The sequence below is a fragment of the Harpia harpyja genome, chromosome 4, assembly GCF_026419915.1.
Source record: "Harpia harpyja isolate bHarHar1 chromosome 4, bHarHar1 primary haplotype, whole genome shotgun sequence".
NCBI classification, from domain to species: domain Eukaryota; kingdom Metazoa; phylum Chordata; class Aves; order Accipitriformes; family Accipitridae; genus Harpia; species Harpia harpyja.
This window is the reverse complement of record NC_068943.1, coordinates 79532506-79554771: the sequence shown is the minus strand read 5'-3', so window position 1 is coordinate 79554771 and position 22266 is coordinate 79532506. Positions and strand designations below refer to the sequence as shown.

Here is a 22266-nt window from a genome sequence, read left to right as displayed (position 1 = left end):
AATGAAGCCACCCCTGTAGCCCCCCCAGCTACCAAAACCTTGCCACACAAACCCAATACAGCGATGAAACACTGGAACAGGTTGCCCAGAGACATTGTAGATGCCCCATCCCTGGAAACATTTAAGGTCAGGTTGGATGGGACTCAAGCAAGCTGACCTAGTTGAAGATGTCCCTGCTCATTGCTGGACGGTTGGACTAGATGACCTTTAAAGATCCCCCCAACCCAGATAATCCCATGATTCTGTGATTCTAAAATTCCTTAAGTTTCTATACATTGATGAGTCACATCCCCCAAGCATTCTCTTCTCCAGGGTAAACAGTCCCAGCTCTCTCAGCTTTTCCTCACATAAGAGCTGCTCCACTCCCATTATCACCTTCGTGGCCCTCCACTGGGCTCTCTCCCACATGCCCAAGTCTCTCCTGCAGTGGGCAGCCAAGAAGTGAAGCTAGTACTCCAGGTGTGACCTCGCCAGTGCTGAGTAGAGAGAAGGGATCACCTCCCTGACCTGCTGGCAATGCTTTGCCCAATGCAGCCCCGGCTACCTCGAACCTTCTTTGCCGCAAGGGCAGATTTCTGGTCAGGCTGTCGTCCAGCAGAACGCTCGGGTCCTTTTCTGCGAATGCGATTTCCATCTGAGCAGCCCCCAGCCCGCCCTGGTGCACGGGGTTGCTCCTCCCCAGGTGCAGGACTTTGCTCTTGCCCGTGTTGAACGGGAGGGGGTTCCTGTCAGCCCGCTTCTCCAGGCTGTCGAGGTCCCTCGGGATGGCAGCACAGCCCTCCGCGTGTCTTGGTCCCCGCGGGCGGGGGATGGGAGCGCGGCCAGGGCGGGCTTGGCTGCCCGGGGCACGGGGAGCGTCCTGCGAGGGGACGCTGCGGGCCGGCAGCCCGTGGCTCGCCGAGGCGCCGACCGCCTTCGGCAGGGCTCGGCCGGGCGACGAGCCGGGACAGCGCCGGAGCCGCGCTGGGAGCCAAGGGGCAGGAGCCTTCGTCTCCCGGGGCGCCGCGCTCCTCCTGTGCCGCCGCCCCTGCCCCGCGGCCCTCCCCGCGCCGCCCCTTCTCCTGCCGCGAAGGGGCCGCGGCCCCGGGGGGCCGGGCCGGGCCGGGGCGGGTCTGTTGGGGGCGGGCAGAGGCGTCGGCGCTGCCCCGGCGAGGGGCCGAGCCGGCGGGGCGCGCAGAAGCCGGCCCGAGCCCGGGCCCGAGCGCGGCTCCGCTCGGCTCCTCTGCGGCTCCCGCCGGGCCCTTCAGCCCCGGCCGGCCCCGGCGCGGCAGGGCACGATGGCGCCCGGGCTGGGGCCGTGGCTCCTGGCCTTGTCCTTGGCCGCGGGGCCGGCAGGTGAGAGCCGGGCGGGGCGGGCAGCGAGCCCGGGGCTGGGCCCGGGGCTGGGGCTGCCCGCGGCCGCGGCTGCTCCGGCGCCGGGCGCGCTGTCGCCTGGCGCTGGCCTTCCTTAGCGGGGAAGCGGGGAAGCGGGGAAGCGGGGAGCGGGTGGCGTGGGCGGGCGGGGGAGAGGGCGAGGGCGGGCGGGGGAGAGGGCGAGGGAGGCTTTCGGGCGGCGGGTCGGGGCGCAAGTGTCGGGAGCAGGCGCGGCTCAGCCCCGGGCCGGCTGGGGCTGTGCCGGGGCGGCGGGTGAACGTCCTCGGGCCGTGGGCGCGCCCTGCCCGGCTGCCTGCGCTCTCCGTCCGCAGGGCTGTGGGCGCAGCTGAGGCTGGTGGAGGACGGCGGAGGGCTGCGAGCGCCCGGGGACACCGTGCGCCTCTCCTGCCGCGGATCCGGCTTCAACTTCGGGCGTTACGCAATTAGGTGGTACCGTCAGGCAGCCGGCGGCAGTGTCGAGTGGGTGTCCTTCATCAGCTGGGATTCGGGCGCTACGAAGCTGTACGGGGCAGGAGTGAAGGGTCGAGCCGTGCTGTCCCGGGACAATTCCCAGTCCGAGTCATTTCTGTCCCTGCGGGACCTGCAGCCCCGGGACTCTGCCCGCTACTTCTGCGCTGTTGCACGGGGACAGGAAATCCAGCTGAGCTTTAACACAAACCTCCTGCCAGGGTCCTAGCTATGGGCCTTGCAGCTGGAAAGGAGACTGTTCTCACAGCTGTTCAGTGCTGCTCCCGGAGAGATGTGTCATTACAGCATACAGTTTACAAACGTTTGATTCTGACAGGGACGTTCTCATTGGTTTTGTGCCCTTCTGCGCTAGCCCTTCTGCTTGCCTTCTTCCCATGTCTCACACCAATCCTCCCTCCTCTCACACTCTGACACCTCTTCACCTTTGGCAACAAGTTTTGCTGTTTCCTGCAGTTCCCAATAGGACAGCTGCCCAGTGATGGCCCAGCTGGTGAGATGTGTGAATAGCCCTGTGCTGGTTTTGGGCAGGGCTCAGGTCAACTCAGTCCAGCCAGGAGTTTTGCTCCCTTAGGAGTGAGCAGAGCTAACGGGGAAAGTAGGGACGGTCACTTGGGAGCTCACTGGAGAAAGGGGAAGTCTGTGCTTCTCTCCCTGATCTGAGACTGTAGCAGGAGCAAGAGCTTGTGAGCATGTGGGCATGCAGCTGCTGGAGATCACAAGCAGTAGCCCAGGGAAGTGGCAGAGTAAATGAGGCAGTTGCTTGAGCTGTTCTTGCCTGTTCATCCGTGTCTCCTGGGGTTGCAGGTGCCCTTTCTCAGGTGCAGATGGAGGCTATGGGCCCCAGGGTAGGGAAGGTCTCAGGGTCTCTCACACTTACATGCCACATCTCTGGTGTACCCATCACCGACAGCAACTACGCTTGGGACTGGATCCGGCAGACTCCTGGCAGAGACTTGCAGCATATAGTGTTGCAGTACCCTTTCACGGGACTCCAGCACATTGCTTCATCCTTGCTTGAATCTCAGGCAGGGCCAGGGCAGAAAAGGAAGGAGGGGCTTTAAATCCAGCCAGGTCTTTTGTGGTTGGCTGCAGGAAGGTTTCTGAGGAATAGTTTGGGCTGGCTTGCCCAGAAAGGGGCACAGCAGTGCTGCAGTAGCAGCAGGAGCCACAGAGTCTCTCCCAAGCACACACAAAACCCATCTGAGTGTGCTGTTAACCTTCTTCCATTCTTCTCAGTCTCTCCCACAGGCAGAAAGCAGCAGAGAAAGGGGTTTCTTTAAGAAGAAGCTCAACAAGCCTTGAAGAACTACAATTGGAAGATGAAAATCCAGACTTGAATTGAGTTTTGAGATGTCATGTTGTTCAAGTTACCGCAGAGTCTGCTGATATAGATAGGACAACACAGGCTCAGGATATGCTTGTGTCTTCTGTGGCAGCTTACGCAAAGACACCCATATAGCCGCAGCCCACTCCTGACATCTTTGAATCTCTAGTGTGATGGTATGAGTAGAGGGGCCTACCCATGGAATAATTAATGTGTGCATGCAAAGGCTTCATGGCAATGTCACCTGCAGGACAATGCTCACCCATACTGTGTGTCCACAGAGGCTTAACAGTCCCTTGGACTCCCTGTATTGGAGTTGTGTTGGCGGAAAGACTTGGCTTAGAAAGGCTTGGCCTACAGGTGCGGCCAGCATTTTCCAAGTCCTGGAGAGACTGGGCAGTGATGACTTTCACAACATGGCCATTCTAGTTTCATAGCAGCCAGTTGCATTCTTTGACATAAGGAGGCTCTGCACTGTTATTCAGGCCCCATGCTCTGGCATGCGCCCCTGCCAGCCCAGCATTCTCTGGTACACATGCTGCCTAATGCTGCTCAGGGAACTGTTTGCACTCTGACTGCTGCAGACGTCAGTGTGTGGACTTGCTTTGCCACCAGCGGACTGACCAGTTGTGAGCAGGCTTTCAGAGCTTGAGCGTCCAGGGAGTCCATGGCTGCCCCTCCCAACCGTAGCACTCCAGACACCTCTCACCTCGTGCTATGTTTTGTATACTGTGAGTGAATTGCTAGGTGTAATTCTCATCTTTTTGGAGTATATGAGGAATAATGGGCACCTACACTGCAATCCCAGGAAAGATTGTAATTGTTTCCTTTTTAGGACCTTCCTATGTGAACAGGGCAGCTGTAGGGCGATCAGGCACTAGAAATGGCAGGTCTGTGAAACAGTAACAGTTCGACTAGCTAGCTAATGAACCGGTGTAACAGTTACCCAGCACCTGGAGCTGTAGTAAAGATAAGAACATGCATCAGGGCAGACACCACATGGGTGGCAACTCCAGGCTCTTCCACTGTGATTTGCCAGCTCAGTTCCTCCTGCAGCAGGGAAGTGTGGAGCACAGCACACTGCAGAAACTCCCGAGCTGTGTGCAACCCAAGGCAAGCCTGTGGCCTCACAGGTCAACCTATTACGTGGATCACCAAGTCGTCCCTGGAAAACAGTCTTCTGGTTGTGACCACTACGGCCAAGCAAAGCACTTGAGCTTTGGCCAGCGGGTTTCCCATTTCCATCATTTCACTTGTTTTGGGTTTGTGTGGTGGGTTTTGGTAGCGGGGAAGGGACTGCAGGGATGGGTCCTGTGAGAAGCTGCTAGAATCTTCCCCGCTGGACCTGCTGCTGGCCAAGGTGACCCAATCAGTGACGGTGGTAGCACCTCTGGCATAACATATTTAAGAAGGGGAACCTGCAGTGGAGACGTGTGAGAGAGTGAACTGTCATCTTGAGCCATTTGTCTCAAAGATTGTTTGCTGTGAGAGACGGAACAGTGAACTATTTATTTCAAGCCATTTGTCTCTGGGATGGCCTGTTTAAGCAGGACACTCCTCTGTCCATAAGGATGATCACCAGGCCACTGAGGCATTCAGGGGAGGAGATGGGCTGGAGCCAGTGAAGCATGCAGGAATGTGGAGACTACCATCGTCATGGAAACTGTAGTCTTTGAGATAATGTACTGGTTTCTGGTGTTGATCACGCGAAGGTCGTGTGATAGACAAAACCTGCAGCGCATGAACAGTGCATGAACAGTACATAAGTGCACGCATCTGACTATGCCCTATAAAAAAACCGTGGAGACAAGCCGTGGTGTGCAACCATCACTGAAGAATTGAAGACTGAGGACCAACAGGATGCCGCTGGATCTGTGGTGGTGACTATTCTTGCAACCCTATCCCAAACGCTTGCTTCAATTCTGCCTTTTTCTTCCATTATAGCCTATCGCTACTATTTTCTACTTTCGATAATTTTGATAATAACAGCTGGTTTGGGTATACAGCATTTGTCCTTCTTTGTGGCTTAATCTTGCTCTTGGGATCATATCGAAACCTTCCCTGACATTGGATTGGGAAAAGAGGGGAAAGTGGAACATGGGAGAAACACCTATGCAGACACCGAGGTCAGTAAAGGAGGGAGAGGAGGTGCGCAGGAGGATGTGATGGCCCTGCAGCCTGTGGTAAGACGGCAGGCAGTTCCCCTGCAGCCCAGGGAGGTGAGCGGGGGAGCAGATGCCCACTTGGAGCCCGCGGAGGATCCCACGCCAGAGCAGTTGGGTGCCCCTAAAGATGGCTGGGACTCCGTGGGAAAGCCCGCGCTGGAGCAGCCTGTGCCTGAAGATCTGCAGCCCATGGAAAGGACCCATGGTGGAGAAGTTTGTGAAGGACTGCAGCCCATGGGAGGGACCCCATGCTGGAGCAGGGGAAGAGTGAGGAGTCCTCCCACTGAGGAGGAATGAGCAGCAGAGACAAGGTGTGATGAACTGATCCCAACCCCCATTCCCCATCCCCCTTTGCTGCTGGGGGGCAGGAGGTGGAGAAAACGGGGAGTGGAGTTGAGTCCAGGAAGGAAGGAGGGGTGGGGGGAAGGTGTTTTAAGATTTGGTTTTCCTTCTCATTAGCCTTGTTTTGATTTGTTTGGTAGTAAATTAAACTGATTTTGGTTTTTCCCCAGGTTGAGTCTGCCTTTTGCCCATGACCATAAGGGGTGAGTGATCCCTCCCTGTCCTTGCCTCGACCCACAAGCTGTTCTTGATATTTTCTCCCCCTCATCCCACTGGGGTCGGGGCAGAGACGAGTGAGCGAGTGGCTTTGTGGTGCTTTGTTACTGGCTGGGCTTAAACCTTGACACCACTTGATCTGTTGCCAAGAGCGGTTTGGAGTGAAGTGATGGGTGAACATCCCTGCTGGATTTTCAGGGATGTTTCAGGGTGAAGAGATCCAGCCGAGAAGGTCTGTCATACAGGGATGAGTAGGGCATGTACTGACCCTGTGATGTGCTTTCAGGTCCCACTTCTGCTCTCTTCCTGTGGCCTGGTACTGGCAGCGTCTCATCAGGCCCACACAGCACATGCTCCCAAGGAAGGGCTGGGAGCCTCCTGTGGCCCCATAGGTGCTGTCACCAACAAGAGGTTTTCCCACAATGCCAACCATAACTGCCGTATGCTGGGCATTGCCACAGCGGAGCTGAAGAACGCTTTGTGGTGTCCTGGCAGGAACGAAAGGAGGACACCTAAGGGTGCCCTGACAATGTCAATTACTTGTTCTTTACCACCTCTGGGCATTCAGGTTCGAAGCTGTCACAGGCCAGACCAGTGCGAAGGGAGTAATGGGGCTGTTCCTGGGGCATAGTGCCAGGTGATGGTGGGCCAGGCAGGGGTGACTGTGGTGAAAGCTGGGGGAAGGTGAGAGGAAGATATTCTGGCTATGTGGACTCTTGTGTCCGTGGGATTATTTCCCATCCTGGGTAAGCGAGATGAGGAGACCCAGCTCCTTGAGCATATCCCTGTTGCCCCAGCACCTCCCTACCAGCATCTCCCACAGCCCACCTCTGCCATTTCCTCAGTGTGGAATGGATGTGGACCATAGCCTGGTGGCACTGGTCCCCAGCAGGACAGCCCTGCAACCCAGCAGGAAAGAAGGGCAACAAGAAGCTGCAGGAGATGGGAGGGGATATTAGCAGTTTTGGGCAGGGTGGAGGGTGAGTAGCTCTGTGGTGCAGAAAGGAAGGGTGTGGGGCAAGGAGGTAGGATTGTGTGGGGTTGTTTCTGCACCGTGTCCTTTGTCCTGGCAGGCAGGGGATGGGAGGGAGGCTCAGGCGTAGGTGTGGCACAATGGCAGGAAGGGCTAAAGGTCATTATGAAGCCTTTAGCACCTGCAGCTTGCTGTCTCCCCCAGCTATAGTCCTTGCATGTAGATTATCTGGCAGTTTCTTCAGAATCTGCTCACCAATGTATGTGAGTTATGAATTGCTAGTCACAAGTTATGAGCTGCGAGGTACAAGTTGCTAGTCACGAGTTATGAGTTGCAGCTTATGAATTAGAGAACTTGTGCATTAGAAACCTCATGAATTAAGTGATGAGTTAGCGAGGTCCCATGTTAGACTGGTCTGTGAAGATGGGACTGATCCCTTGCTGGAGATGTTTGTTTTCTTTCCTAATGAGCTCATAAAAGAAAGATTAACTGACAGAATACATAATTTACAGTCCTGTAAATTTGGGAGATACGAGTGGACCGTGACATGCTGCTCCAGCGTGGCCTTATCCATGGGCCACAGTCCATTCAGGGGAGAACGTGCTCTGGCATGGCCTTAAACACGAGCCACAGTCCCTTCGGGGTGTACATGTTTTGGCATGGCCTTACCCGCAGGTCACAGTCCCTGCCACTCAAGCTCACACTGGAGTTCCTGCAGGTCCGGTACAGCAGCACAGGAAGAGCAGCAACGCTCTGGCCATCTGCCAGCTTGGGTGCATGGCCATTGCTGTTGGCAAAATCTTCCTGGGCCCAGCAGAGTGCACTGCATAAGCACTAGGGCAAAGAGCAAAAGCAAAATGCAGCCACTAAGAAGCACTAGACTGTAAAATGAAGCAAAGCAGGTGAGGCCTGCGGCAAGCAGAGGAGCCTGCCAGTTCATAGGGAAACAGCTTGAGAGCTATAACTTCGGTCCAGCACACTGCACTCAAACCTGTTGTTCTGTGAAAAAACTCGTGTCCCATGTTGGGCACCAAAAGGGACTGCTGAGGGTAAACCCCGGTAGGCAGCTGAGCCGCACACAGCTTCTCTCTCACAGCCCCCTCAGCAGGATGGGGGAAAGAATCAGAGGGGAGAAGGAAGAGAACACGTGGGTTGAGAGAAAGACAGTTTAGCTGCAAATATTTCTTCACTAGTGAGTCCTGCAAAGGCCTAAGAGACATTAAAACTTTTGCTTACCCAGCGTGCTGTGAGGAGCGGCAGTGGTGAAGCTGGGGTTCGCACAAAGGGATCCCCCTTGCTCTGGCCCTGGGAGGCTTAGTTGCAGTAGTGGAGCAGGTTTTCTTTGGGCTGCATGAGTGCAGGAGGAGTGACAACAGCTAAGACTGGTTGTGTGGAGCCACCCATCCTCTCTCCACGCACCCCCTCATGTTTTCTCCAAGAAGACATCTGTGGGGTGAGCAAAGCTGGGGGAGGGATGGGAGAAGAGTGTCCTTAAAAGAGCATGTCCCTGAGCAGATGCAGGGATCCACCTGCCAAGGGTTGGAGGGATGGAGGTGCCAACTTCTCTTGCTTTCCTTCTCCCTTATGCACAACAAGATGATGCATGATGAGATGTAGAAGGAGGTGCCCTGCAGCTCTAAGGGTGCCTGCCAGGGGTGAAAGGCATCAAAGGCAAGACTTACAAGGAGCAGCTGAGGTCACTTGTTTTGTTCAGCTTGGAGAAGAGAAGGCTGAGGGGTGACCTCATCACGGTCTACAGCTTCCGCAAGGGGCACAGTGGAAGGGGAGGTGCTGATCTTCTCTTTCTGGTGACCAGCAATAGCACATGAGGAAATGCAAAGAAGCTTTGTCAGGGGAAGTTCAGGTTGGACATTAGGAAAAGGTTCTTTACTGAGAGGGTGGTCAGTCACTGGAACAGGCTCCTGAGGGAAGTGGCCAGGGCACCAAGGCTGTCAAAGTTCAAGGAGCATCTGGATGATTGTTGTGGTTTAACCCCAGCCAGCAACTAAGTACCACACAGTCGCTTGCTCACTCCCCCCATGGCAGGACAGAGGAGAGAATTGGAAGAGTAAAAGCGAGAAAACTTATGGGTTGAGATGAGGAAAGTTTAATAGGTAAAGGAAAATCCGCACATGCAAGCAAAGCAAAGTAAGGAATTCATTCACCGCTTTGCATTAGCAGGTGGCTGTTCAGCCATCTCTGGGAATGCGGGCCTCCATCATGCATAATGGTTACTTGGGAAGACAAATGCCATCACCCCGAATGTCTGCCCGTCTTCTTCTTCCCCCCAGTTTTAGATGCTGACCATGACATCATGTGGTATGGAACATCCCTTTGGTCAGTTGGGGTCCGCTGTCCTGGCTGTCCTGGCTGTGTCTCCTCCCAAGTTTTTGTTCACCCCCAGCCTACTTGCTAGTGGGGCTGTATGAGGAGCAGAAAAGGCCTTGACTCTGTGTAAGCACTGCTCAGCAATAACAAAAACATCCCTGAATTATCAACCTGTTTTCAGCAGGAATCCAAAACATAGCCCCATAGGAGCTACTATGAAGAAAATTAACTCTATCCCAGCCAAAACCAGCACAACGATGCTCGTAGTCATATGGTCCAGTTTTAGGCAGTCCTGCGAGGAGCAGGTTGTTGGACTCAATGATCCTTATGAGTCCCTTCCAACTGGAGATATTCTATGATCTATGATTCTAATGGTTCTATTATTCTATTAATGGTACTACGCTCTCAATACGTGATGGTTTTGTTGTGGTCACATGAGGTCACTGTGTGCAATATGTGTGAAGTCCCACTATCTCTAGACAAACATTATGGTGAGGTTCAGGGACTGCTGGCAGACTATAAGAGCAGTTTTCCCATTGCGTGGGTTGGTACTTCACCCTGTGGGGCTTTTAAGGTACATGTCTGCAAGTGTGCAGAGGACAAAAGAGGCTCAGGGTGTGCATGGGATTTCTGTGGCTGTTTATGTGAAGACACCCGTAGAGCCACAGCCCATTCCCAACAGTCTTCAATGTCGACAGTAGAAGTTGATGTAAAGGCGTCTACCCATGGAATAATTAATGCATGTGCCCAAAGTCTTCATGCCAGTGTCCCCTGGAGGACAACTGCTCACCCATAACGTGTGCTACGGAGGCTTATCAGTCCCTTGGCCTCCTGGTATTGCAGTTGTGTTGGCAGAAAGACTTGGTCTAGCAGGGCATGTCCTATAGATATGGCTGGCATTTTCGAAATCCTGGAGATACGGGGCAGTTGTGACTTTCACAACTTGGCCATCCTAGTTTCATAGCAGCCAGTTGCATACAGTGGCGTAAGGAGGCTGTGTACTAGTATTTAGGCCACATGCTCTGGTATGCGCCCCTGCCAGCCCAGCACCCCATGGTCTACGCACTGGCCATTGCTGCTACGGCAGCTGTTTGCAGTCTGACCACTGCAGATGCCAATGCATGGATTTGCATTGCCACCAGCGGACTGATGAATTGTGAGCGGGCTTTCAGAATTTGACTGTCCAGAGGGACAGTCCCTAGAGGGTTCCCCCTCCCAATCGTAGCACTCCAGACACTTCTTTCTTCCTGCAATGTTTTTCATACTCGGAGTGAATTGCTAGCTGTAATTCTTAACTGTTCAGAGTCTATGAGGAATTGAGGGCGTGTACGCTGCAATCGCAAGAGAGATGATATTCAACTCCTTCGCAAGGACTTTCCCATGTGAACTTGGCAGCCGTTGCATGACCAGGCACTACAGATAGCATACGAGTACTCTGATTCTGAGGACTGCATGGACATCCCCGCATGCTTAATTGTATCCAAATTTAAGCAGGGTCTAGAAAAACCTGTTCCTGATCTGTCATCAGTCAGATATCTCTCTGCTGAGCAGTGACACAGAAGTATCTCATCCTTCTTCCATGTCCAGTTTCAGGCTATCTTTCTAGGCTGAGCGAGAGGTGAAACAGTAACAACAGCTCCATTAGCTAGGTAATGCAGCAATGTAACAGTTACCCAGCACCTGGAGCTGTATGAAGATAAGAACATGCATCAGGGCTGACACCACCTGGATGAGGGGAAGGATCACCTCCCTGACATGCTGGCGACAATTCGTCTAATGCAGCCCAGGATACCATTAGCCGCCTCTGCCACAAGGGCACATTGCTGGTTCATGGCCAGCGTGGTATCTAAGCACAACCCCGAGGACTTTTTCTGCAAAGCTGCTTTCCAGCTGGGTGACCGTAGCCTGTCCTGGTGCTTCGGGTTGTTCCCCTCCCCGTGCAGCAATTTGCTTGTTGAACTCTGTGAGGTTCCTGGCAGGTCCCCTTCCAGATAGTGGCCCACCCCCACCCTACTCGCTTCCTGAAGCCAGAAAGGTCCCAGCTGCACCAGGGCTCGGCCTGCGGAACAGTCAGCATGGGCTTGTGAAATGGAAAACATGCTCAACCAAATTTCAAGCCTTCTACAATAAGGCAGTGGTCTTGGTGGATGAGGAGGGAGTAGATGTTGTGTATTCTGAATTCAGGTACGCTTTCGGCACTGTATCTCTTAGCAACATTGTAGACAAAGCTTTTTATGGTGGAGTAGATAACCGCTCAGTGACATGGACTGTGCAAGGGTACATCTCCCTTTCTCCAGGCTTTCCCCCTGGACTCTGGGACCTGGTAGTCCTGAAGGCCGGGCTTGCTAGTAAAGGCTGAGGTGCATAAGGCACTCAGTACCTGCCATCAGGTCACCCACTCCTCTCAGCAGGGGCCTCACGTTTTTCCTTGCCTTGTTTATCCATGCAGGCCTCCTGGCATTTTTACCTGACTCCTTGCTCTTTGGGATGGGTGGTCTTGAATTCAGCACTGGTGAGAGTGTGGACTGCTGTGTCCACTCCTGGGCTGCCCAGCAGAGGAAAGACATGGACATAGCACAGCAAATGCAATGAAGGTCCATGAAGATGAGGAAGAGAGCATCTGACACACAAGGGGAGCCTGAGAGAACTGGGGGTTTACTGTCAATGTCACTACTGGAACAGGTAGTGTCCACTCTCAGAGATACTCAAAACTGAACCGGACAACGTTGTGGGCAGCCTACCATGGTGGCTTGACCCAAGATGGCAGCTAAGCCCCAAACAACCGCTCACTTACTCCCTCCACAGTGGGACAGGAGACAGAATCGGAAGGGTAAAAGTGAGAAAATTTGTGTGTTGAGATAACGAGAGTTTAATAAGCAAAGCCAAAGCTGCACACACAAACGATGCAAACTAATAAACTCATTCTCTACTTCCCATTGGCAGGCAGGTGTTTAGCTGTTTCCAGGAAAGCAGGCCTTCATCATGCATAACGGTTACTTGGGAAAGGCAAATGTCATATCTCCAAATAACCACATTTCCTCCTTCTTTCCCCCAGCTGTTATTGCTTCATATGATGTCACGCGGTATAGAATATCCCTTTGGCCAGTTGTGGTCAGCTGTACAGCTCGTGGGGGAACATGAGAAACACAGGAGGCAGTGTGTGGATTGTCCGGCTTATAGTTCACAAACGAGTTTCACCATGTCTAGTGCACACAGGTGACTCATGGGGGGTTACAAAAGTGACCCAGCCTTGGGTTGCCTTGAGGCCCTGTCTCTCTGCAGAGATGACTCATGGGGGAGCTGTGTAGACAGCTTAGCCCTGGGTTGTCTGATAAACCCTAAAGTAAACAGGGCAGAGGCTGCACCATTCAAAGAACCAAAACCTCAACTGAGCCTTGAAATCCCTTAGCAAATAGTATGCCCTGAGTCTCAATCTAACCACCATTCAGTTGCTGAGGAAGCAAGGTAAAAAAAAAAACAAACCAACCAACCCGAAACCCGGAGGGTTTCAGCTTCAGTTTCAAATGACAACCTTGTGTATTCAAACAATCACAGACCAACAAAGGAAAGATAAGGGGAAACTCCACTCAGATATACATAATCCATTTAGGCCTATATCATAATCCACTCAGACGTAGTCATACACACCATTCCACAAGTCAGGGGATAAGAACTCTAAGATTCAGGTTGGAAAGGGGGGAGTCACTTCTCCAACTATACAGTTGGCTTGCGAAGGAAACACACACACACACACCCCCACACCCCCCCTTGATCGGGATGCCGGTCAAGGTAACTTCCCTGGGATTGAGAGCCCTTACCTGGAGGGGTAAGTGAACATTGTTTATGCTTTAAGTTTGTAAATGCGTTTGTGGTTGTCTGTGAATCACTTGTGGTTGTAATAATGTACTACTCTTGCCTTCAAAAATCACAATAGTGCATTCCTCCATCGTATCTGTAAAACCTGCAATAGTGGCGTGTTAAGTCTGTAAGTGAAGTTCAAATAAGTTGTTTGCTTGAACCTTGCAGTTAAGTCTGTGAGTGAAGTTCAAGTCATTTTGGCTTGAACCTTGCAGTTAAGTCTGCAAGTGAAGTTCAAGATGTTTGCTTGAACCTTTCGGTTAAGTCCTTTTCAGTCACAGGCAGTGACGCTACAAAAGCACTATTCAGCAATAGCTAAAACATTGATGTGTTATCAACGTGGTTTTGGTCACATAAAATTGCAGCTGCCAATACAGGCTGCTAGGAAGAAAATTAACTCTGTCCCTGCTGCACCCACTACAGTTACTGAACACCGTTTGACCCTGCTTCAAGCAGGAGGGTTCAACTAGACCTTTTCCAGAGGTCCATTACAGCCTCCACTCTTCTACCATCCTAGGAGCAAAACTGGTGCTTTTTCTGCTCCCCTTTTCTTATGTCGTTTCTGGGGAGCCTGAGAGGACAGCATGAGGCCTGATGGCCAGCCAGAGCTTTTAAGAGACAGCTGTGGAGGCTGGAAAGGCTGTGGGAGTACTCTTGCATCCTTGGGTTTCTGACTGGGGGAACACCTCTAGTCTTTGCCCCTGACCTCATGCGCTGTACCCCCTGCACTCCTCCAGCAGTGGCCTTTGGGTGTGATGAAATTCCCTCCCCTGCCCTCCATTCTGTCCAGGAACCCTGCCTCCAGCAACAAGCTGTGCCCGCAGTAGGCCTCTCAGGCCCCAGGAACCAGCCAGTCAACCACCCAAATGGCGATGCATGTTATTCCCCGTCCTTCCAATGCCGGGCTCTGGGTTTGTGTACGTGGTTGTCCAAACTCATCACATGCGTATGTAGCTGTCTCTGCACCTTTACAGAAGAACAACACACAGTAAGCTCTAACAGAAGACCACACACCTTACATACATGTGGCAGACGCCAGGTATACAGAAACCATAACCATGCTGACTAGCTCTCCTGCCTCCTCTGGGGGCTACTTTTTTACCTGCCCATATTACTTGTGTATCACTTGCATTTTTCTCTCTTGCCTTCCAGCTTTGAACTCCCGTAAAATAGCTGTTTCTGCAAGTCCTCAGGAGAGTAGCAAATTCTGAGTTTCAGTTTTCCCCTTTGCCCTGGCACGTACCACTACAAAACCACAGAAAGTTAGTGCACATTGCCTCTTGTCCTGTCACTGAGCACCACTGGAAAGAGCTTGGCCCTGCCTTCCCTACAGCATCCCTTCATATGTTTCCACATATTGATGAGATCCCCCCCGAGCCTTCTCTTCTCCAGGGTAAACAGTCCCAGCTCTCTCAGCTTTTCCTCACATAAGAGCTGCTCCACTCCCATTATCACCTTCGTGGCCCTCCACTGGGCTCTCTCCCATATGCCCAAGTCTCTCCTGCAGTGGGCAGCCAAGAAGTGAAGCTAGTACTCCAGGTGTGACCTCGCCAGTGCTGAGTAGAGAGAAGGGATCACCTCCCTGACCTGCTGGCAATGCTTTGCCCAATGCAGCCCCGGCTACCTCGAACCTTCTTTGCCGCAAGGGCAGATTTCTGGTCAGGCTGTCGTCCAGCAGAACGCTCGGGTCCTTTTCTGCGAATGCGATTTCCATCTGAGCAGCCCCCAGCCCGCCCTGGTGCACGGGGTTGCTCCTCCCCAGGTGCAGGACTTTGCTCTTGCCCGTGTTGAACGGGAGGGGGTTCCTGTCAGCCCGCTTCTCCAGGCTGTCGAGGTCCCTCGGGATGGCAGCACAGCCCTCCGCGTGTCTTGGTCCCCGCGGGCGGGGGATGGGAGCGCGGCCAGGGCGGGCTTGGCTGCCCGGGGCACGGGGAGCGTCCTGCGAGGGGACGCTGCGGGCCGGCAGCCCGTGGCTCGCCGAGGCGCCGACCGCCTTCGGCAGGGCTCGGCCGGGCGACGAGCCGGGACAGCGCCGGAGCCGCGCTGGGAGCCAAGGGGCAGGAGCCTTCGTCTCCCGGGGCGCCGCGCTCCTCCTGTGCCGCCGCCCCTGCCCCGCGGCCCTCCCCGCGCCGCCCCTTCTCCTGCCGCGAAGGGGCCGCGGCCCCGGGGGGCCGGGCCGGGCCGGGGCGGGTCTGTTGGGGGCGGGCAGAGGCGTCGGCGCTGCCCCGGCGAGGGGCCGAGCCGGCGGGGCGCGCAGAAGCCGGCCCGAGCCCGGGCCCGAGCGCGGCTCCGCTCGGCTCCTCTGCGGCTCCCGCCGGGCCCTTCAGCCCCGGCCGGCCCCGGCGCGGCAGGGCACGATGGCGCCCGGGCTGGGGCCGTGGCTCCTGGCCTTGTCCTTGGCCGCGGGGCCGGCAGGTGAGAGCCGGGCGGGGCGGGCAGCGAGCCCGGGGCTGGGCCCGGGGCTGGGGCTGCCCGCGGCCGCGGCTGCTCCGGCGCCGGGCGCGCTGTCGCCTGGCGCTGGCCTTCCTTAGCGGGGAAGCGGGGAAGCGGGGAAGCGGGGAGCGGGTGGCGTGGGCGGGCGGGGGAGAGGGCGAGGGAGGCTTTCGGGCGGCGGGTCGGGGCGCAAGTGTCGGGAGCAGGCGCGGCTCAGCCCCGGGCCGGCTGGGGCTGTGCCGGGGCGGCGGGTGAACGTCCTCGGGCCGTGGGCGCGCCCTGCCCGGCTGCCTGCGCTCTCCGTCCGCAGGGCTGTGGGCGCAGCTGAGGCTGGTGGAGGACGGCGGAGGGCTGCGAGCGCCCGGGGACACCGTGCGCCTCTCCTGCCGCGGATCCGGCTTCAACTTCGGGAATTCCACAGTTTGGTGGTACCGTCAGGCAGTCGGCGGCAGTCTCGAGTGGGTGTCGTACAAGAGCTCTGATTCCTCAGTCATTGAAGTCGGGCAGTCTGTGGATGGTCGAGCTACTGTATTCTGGGACAATTCCTGGTCTGAGTTATATCTGTCCCTGCAGCCCGTTCAGCCCCGGGACTCTGCCCGCTACTTCTGTGCTGTTGCACGGGGACAGGAAATCCAGCTGAGCTTTAACACAAACCTGCTGGGCCACAATGTCAGAGCTGTGGGGCAAGGGGCTGCTTGGGGTGGGGGCCTCAGGGTGGTTCCCAGGCAGTGAAGTTCCATCACTCTACACCGCAGGAGTTCCTGGCCTTTCCTGCACACTGCGGGAATTGTAACTTATGGTAAATTAAAACAGAGTAGGATTGTGATCAACAAAAAAACTGGAAACACCTTCCCCTACACCTCCCACTTTCCTCCCTTGCTCAGCTTCATACCTTCATTCCCAATTCCTCTACCTCCTCTGCCCAAGTGGCCCATGGGTGATGGGGTTTGAGGTGAAATCATAACACTTCATCTCTACTGCTCCTTCCTCCCTCCCATGGTCTACAGTCCTTCACAAATGGCTCCGGGATGGTTCCTTTTGGAGGGCTGCAGTCCTTCAGGATAAACTTGCTCCAGCATCAGCTGTCCACAGGCCCCAGTTCCTGTCAGGGCACACTCATGTACCCTGCCATGCGATCCTACACAGGCTGCAGGGAAACAACTGTCCCACTGTGGTGTCTTCCATGGGCTGCAGGGGAATCTCTGCTCTGGTGTCTGGAGCACCTCCTCCCCCTCCTTGTTGTCCCATAGGCAATGCCTGTGGGAGCAGGTCGGAACACCTGGCATTAGTTTTCAAGAGTGACCATTAGAATTTGTTGTGCTGCATGTTTGCCAAGCCTTGGAAGAAGTAGTTTTACAAGGTCAGGTTGGAGGATGGCCTTTTCTAGGCCTGGGAGGATGTGGCTGAAGACAGTCACAAGTATGTGTATGGAATGTTTTTATCTTTAACTGTTCTGAGGACTGGCAAACATCCCAGCTGAGCCAGATATGCCCTCCTGTGTTAGTAGTATTGGCTGTATGCTGTTAGTTCTTTCTAGATCTTTGTTGAAACATATATAAGTTTGATCTTTTAGTGAAATAAAGGGAATCTTGCACAGAGAGCTTGAGCGCTTGATTCAGTCGCCAGAGATGGTGAGCCCACACGATCAAGAGAAGAAGACGGCGTGATGAAGAGAAGATGACGATGTGATGGAGAGAAGCTGGCGCGATTAAGAGAAGAAAACGACGTGATCAAGAGAAGAAGAAAAGAGGTGATTCCCCTTCACTGTGGAGACCACACAATCTAACAGGGAGAGTTCTGAAGAAGTGGCCGCAACTCCAAGAAAATAGGTAACAGCAACCCCTGTGGAACGGGTGAGTAGCATGGGGCGATCAGTTTCTCAGGAGCATTAGCTCTACTTAAACGCTTTGTAGCAGATTTTATGGACCTCTGGGTATAAAATAACAGAGGGACAAATTGCTTCACTTTTAATATGGGTAAAGGATAATTGTAACTGGTTTCCCACAGAGGGAACTTTTGATAGCAAGGTTTGGGAAAGAGTTGGAGAGCATTTACAAATGTGAAAAACTTTGGCATTTGGTGTACCAGAAAATTTAATTGTGACATGGAAATTTATTTATACTGCACTGATGCATTTACAGCCGGCAGAGAAAATCATATCAATACAACCTGATACTGCTTTTGAGGAGACAGTTTGTAAGCAGGCCGCTAATGAGCAGGATTCTGATTCCGATAATAATTCTTTTGCATCAGGCAGGGTGGACTCTGAAAAAGAGCCGGATTTATATCCCTCACTACCTCCACCACCTCCTGCACTAACACCGTTAATGCATACATCCCGCCGGCAGGCAGACAGGCAGGCAGCGGGCGGGCAGCACAGGCTCCGCGGGGTCGCCGACCCTCACCACCGCATACAGGTCCCCGCCACCCTGCCGCTGCCTTCCACGGTCTCTGCGCCCGTGGCCATGCCACCACCGTCCCCCACCCACCCACCCCAGTTGCCTGGTACTCCCTCTCCAGGGTTTGCAGAACTTAAAACAGAACCTGGCTTTGCTGCACTGCCTGTATCTCCTTCTCCTGCTAATCCCTCTAACTCTATGCCTCTGTCTAATCCTGTGGCTCCTGCTTTACAGCGGTGCGGAGAAAAAAACTGTAGTGCCTTCAGCTCTGCCTTTAACAGACTTTGATGCTAAATGTGACAATTCATTTAATGATTTGGGAAAAAATACACATAGCTTGATGCAATGCTGTCGAGAAAAAGCTCTACAGCAAGGTGATACCATGTTTACTTTTCCTGTTATATACAAACCTCATAATACACCACAGCATGACAGTTTACGTTATGAAATGATAAAAGAATTACGGAAGTCAATTCATGAAAATGGGTTACACAATTCATTTACAAGGGGACTCGTGGAAACAATTGGAGGCACTTATACTATGACTCCTAGGGACTGGAAATTGCTTATGAAAACGGTGTTGACTTCTGCTCAGTATTCTGTATGGTAATTAGAATACAATGATTTGTCAGTGGAACAAATTATGGACAACTTGTCATTGGGGTACTTATTGTCCTGGTTTCAGCTGGGATAGAGTTAACTGTCTTCCTAGTAGCTGGTACAGTGCTATGTTTTGAGTTCAGTATGCGAAGAATGTTGATAACACTGATGTTTTCAGTTGTTGCTCAGTAGTGTTTAGACTAAAGTCAAGGATTTTTCAGTTTCTCATGCCCAGCCAGCGAGAAAGCTGGAGGGGCACAAGAAGTTGGCACAGGACATAGCCAGGGCACCTGACCCAAACTGGGCAACGGTGTATTCCATACCATGTGACGTCCCATCTAGTATAGGAACGGGGAAGTGCAGGCGGGGAATCGCCGCTCGGGGGCCTGGCTGGGTGTCGGTCGGCGGGTGGTGAGCAATTGCACTGCGCATCATTTGTACATTCCAATCTTTTCATTATTGCTGTTGTCATTTTATTAGTGTTATCATTATCATTATTAGTTTCTTCTTTTCTGTTCTTTTAAACCGTTCTTATCTCAACCCACGGGTTTTGCTTCTTTTCCCGATTTTCTCCCCCATCTCACTGGGTGGGAGGGGAGTGAGTGAGCGGCTGCGTGGTGTTTAGTTGCTGGCTGGGGTTAAACCATGACACTTATAGATCAAAATATGCCACCACAAGAACAGCTAGATAATGCTATGTTTACTTTGAATTTTTTAAATCGCTCGCCAGATTTAATGGCCAGCACAGCTATAGATCGGCATTTTAGAACTCCTGATTCTATTTCACACAGACCTAAAGTACTGTATAAAGATCCCTTTAGTAGACCTGGTTGGAATGGACCTGTGGAACTAATCACTTAGAGGCGAGGGTATGCTTGTGTTCTTCTTCCCACAGGAACCAAGTGGATTCCAGCTAAACACGTGAAGCCATATTATGAGCTGGCGAAACCACTTGGACAACCCAATCCCGCAGATGAAGACTCTGAATTTGAAGGAGGAGAGACGAATGAGGAGGAAGCAGTGCATCGAGAACGAAAAAGCTATCACAGAGGGACATTTGAAGAGAATGCAACACCAAACTAGCGAGATGATGCAACATGTATCCTACTCCAAAGAATACCTTTTTTAGCATACCTGGCAATAGTGGCCAGCAACAGTATTGTAAGAATTCTGACCTTTTTTCTTTGTGGGGTCACTGTGGCTCAGGTGCAGCATTTTTATTGGGCCCACTGAAGGTGTTGCGCCTAAGCCACGGTGACTATATAAAAAAACATTCCTTGTATAAGTTTGAACCTGACACAGAATCACAAAGATTCAGTGATAATATGTACTTCACATCCTTATGTTTTTGTAGCAGCTCAATTTGTAGATATCGCTTTACGTAACCATGCTTTTGAAACTAATCTGAATTAACCTTACTCATAAGAATATATCTGAACTAAGTCTTATAGTAATCATGCCAATGTGACGTCGTGCTGAATTGTGGATCCCTGTAAATATGACCAAATCATGGGAAAGGGAATAAGGATTAAGTCAATTATCAAGGCTTTTAAAGCGGACAATTAGTCACCCAAAACGATTTATAGGATGGCTAATTGCCTTTATAATATCAGCTATCATTATTGCAGCTACTGCTGCCGTTGCTACCACGGCGCTTGCGAAATCTGTTCAGACTGCTCACACAGTAGCTAATGTATTAAAAAATGTTACGGCTGAAATGAATATCCAGGTACAAATTGATCAACAATACTAGCATGATTGGATGCTTTAGAAGCAGTGGTAATTTGGCTTGGACTGTATTGGGTTTGCGTGGCAAGGTTTTGGTAGTGGGGGGTTACAGGGGTGGCTTCTCCAGGGGGCTGCTGGAGGTTTTCCCCTGTGTCTGACAGCAACATTCAGGCATCCTCGGAGTATTGGAACAGCAGGAGCTGAGCTGCAGAGCGTCTTTTCCCATGAACATGATATATTGGCTCCATGTCCATATACGTTCTTGTGTGTACACTGAGGGGAAACGGAATTTTCTGGCAGGACTCCAACAAGGAGGATATGGAGGGTGCCCTACAGCAGAACTAAACTCCAGCCCTCCATGATTTTGGGGACTGTAGGAAACCCAGCATGTCCTATCATGCTGGGGCAGCCCCAAGTAGCCCAGGGCACTGTACACCACCTTGGCCTTGCATCTCCCTGATTCTCTTTCCAGCCTCAAGCCTCCAGTTTCAGTGGGCTCCTCTACCCTCTGCACCTCCCCTTCCCTCACCTGTTCTGGATCCCCTCCCAAAGGGGCCATGTTGGAGCACCCATGAAAAGAGAAGGGAGGGGAAGGATTCAGGCAGTCTGTGGAGTGCGCAGTGCTCCCCCAAATGGTGGTACCAGTCAAGATAGTGAAACTTTTATCAGGGCTCAGTAGGTGTCCCACCCCATGGCTGCAAAGGGCCAAGGGGAAGCAGGTTCCTGCTGGGTAGGATAAGCACAGAGAAGGGAATATACCTGCTCTGCTGAGGAGCCCCAACAGCCTGGTGCCTGCTGGGTCCTGTGCACGTGAGTTTTGGGGGATAAGCTGGGGGGATTGAGCCTACACATCTGCCCCAGATCTTCAGCACCAAGGACAACCCAGATCTCACCTGCCCAGACCCCTGTATGACCTTTGCTGCTTGGGCTGTCTCTGAGGCCCATGACCAGGAAGAAGCAGGTGGATAAGTAGTATTATGAGGGAGTGTGTTTAGGAGTAGGGTGCTGGGCCAGAGCAGAGGGAGCAGAGTGGGGAGCAAGTTTGCCTAGGGGTGCCCTGTCCAAGTGTAGCTGGGCTCAGAGGGTCCCATCCAGGAGCAGCAGCTCAGCAGCACCAAGGGATGTGGGGCCAATGGGAGGACAACCTGCCACTGTTAGGGCCAGCTCCTAAGCCCCCGCAGCACCCTGCAGTCCTTCCTCAGAGGAAGGTCAGGGTGGCCCTACAGCAACACGTCACCTTTTGCCCAGCAGAGGTTTTCCTGCCAAACGAGGGCTCTGTTATTGCACCCTGCAGGGTGAGAGACACCTGGGAGTGCACCAACAGCTTCAACTTCTGTTCCTCCAGCCCCACCTCTCACCTTCACTGTTATCATAGACCGAGGGTGCGACTAGGAGCGACTAGGACTGACCGTAGTGACAGAGGCACAGACAGGGCAAACATGGGCAGAGCTGTTCTGCAGGCAGAGAGAAGCTGGAGAGAGGTGAGACAGAGTGGGCCTGGCCATATGGACTGCCATGCGCATGGGGTTATTTTTCATCCTAGGTAAGTGGAAGGAAGGGGTGATGCCCTCCAGGAACTGAGCATGCCCCTGTGCTCTGCACGGCTCTGTGGAGCTGTGCTGATCGCTTGCAGCCTGACCTGCCTCTGCCTCTCGATGTCGTCAAACATCCCTGCAGAGCACGGTGGGAAGAGGCCTCCTCCTCTTCTAGCTGTGAGTTAGGCACCTCTGTCCAGCCTGTCTCCTCTGCAGTGTGGGGACAAGCAGGGCACCTACCTGCTCCTCCCACATCTTGGGGCCTAATGTTTTACACCTGGAGCGGACACACTGCTCATGGGGCACTGCAGCCCATCTTGCAAAGACAAGGTCTTAGGATGGCAGCATAGGGCCCAAGGCCCGCTTGCCTGTCAGAGGTCCTTGTCCCTCCTGTGGTCGTTCAGAGCAGTTTCAGGGACAGGAGGGTGGCTTCCTCACCATCCCAGCTTGGCAAAGACAAAGGGATTTGTCCCCATGGTGCAAAACCATCCTGCTTTGAATGGGAAAATCAGAAATAGTTCCC

General features: G+C 53.3%; 1 protein-coding gene and 2 gene segments (V, D, J or C); all 3 read left to right on the top strand.

Annotated features, from left to right (window-relative positions):
• Positions 1-22266, top strand: part of LOC128140681 (T cell receptor alpha chain MC.7.G5-like) — a 191724-nt gene that overhangs the window by 146690 nt on the left and 22768 nt on the right. The gene's annotated exons all lie outside the window — the stretch shown is intronic.
• On the top strand, positions 1112-2772 carry LOC128140689 (Ig heavy chain V region C3-like). The segment is given in 2 exon segments: positions 1112-1335; positions 1686-2772. Coding segments are annotated over 2 exon segments (423 nt in total).
• Positions 15240-16472, top strand: LOC128140687 (Ig heavy chain V region 3-like). The segment is given in 2 exon segments: positions 15240-15463; positions 15792-16472. Coding segments are annotated over 2 exon segments (480 nt in total).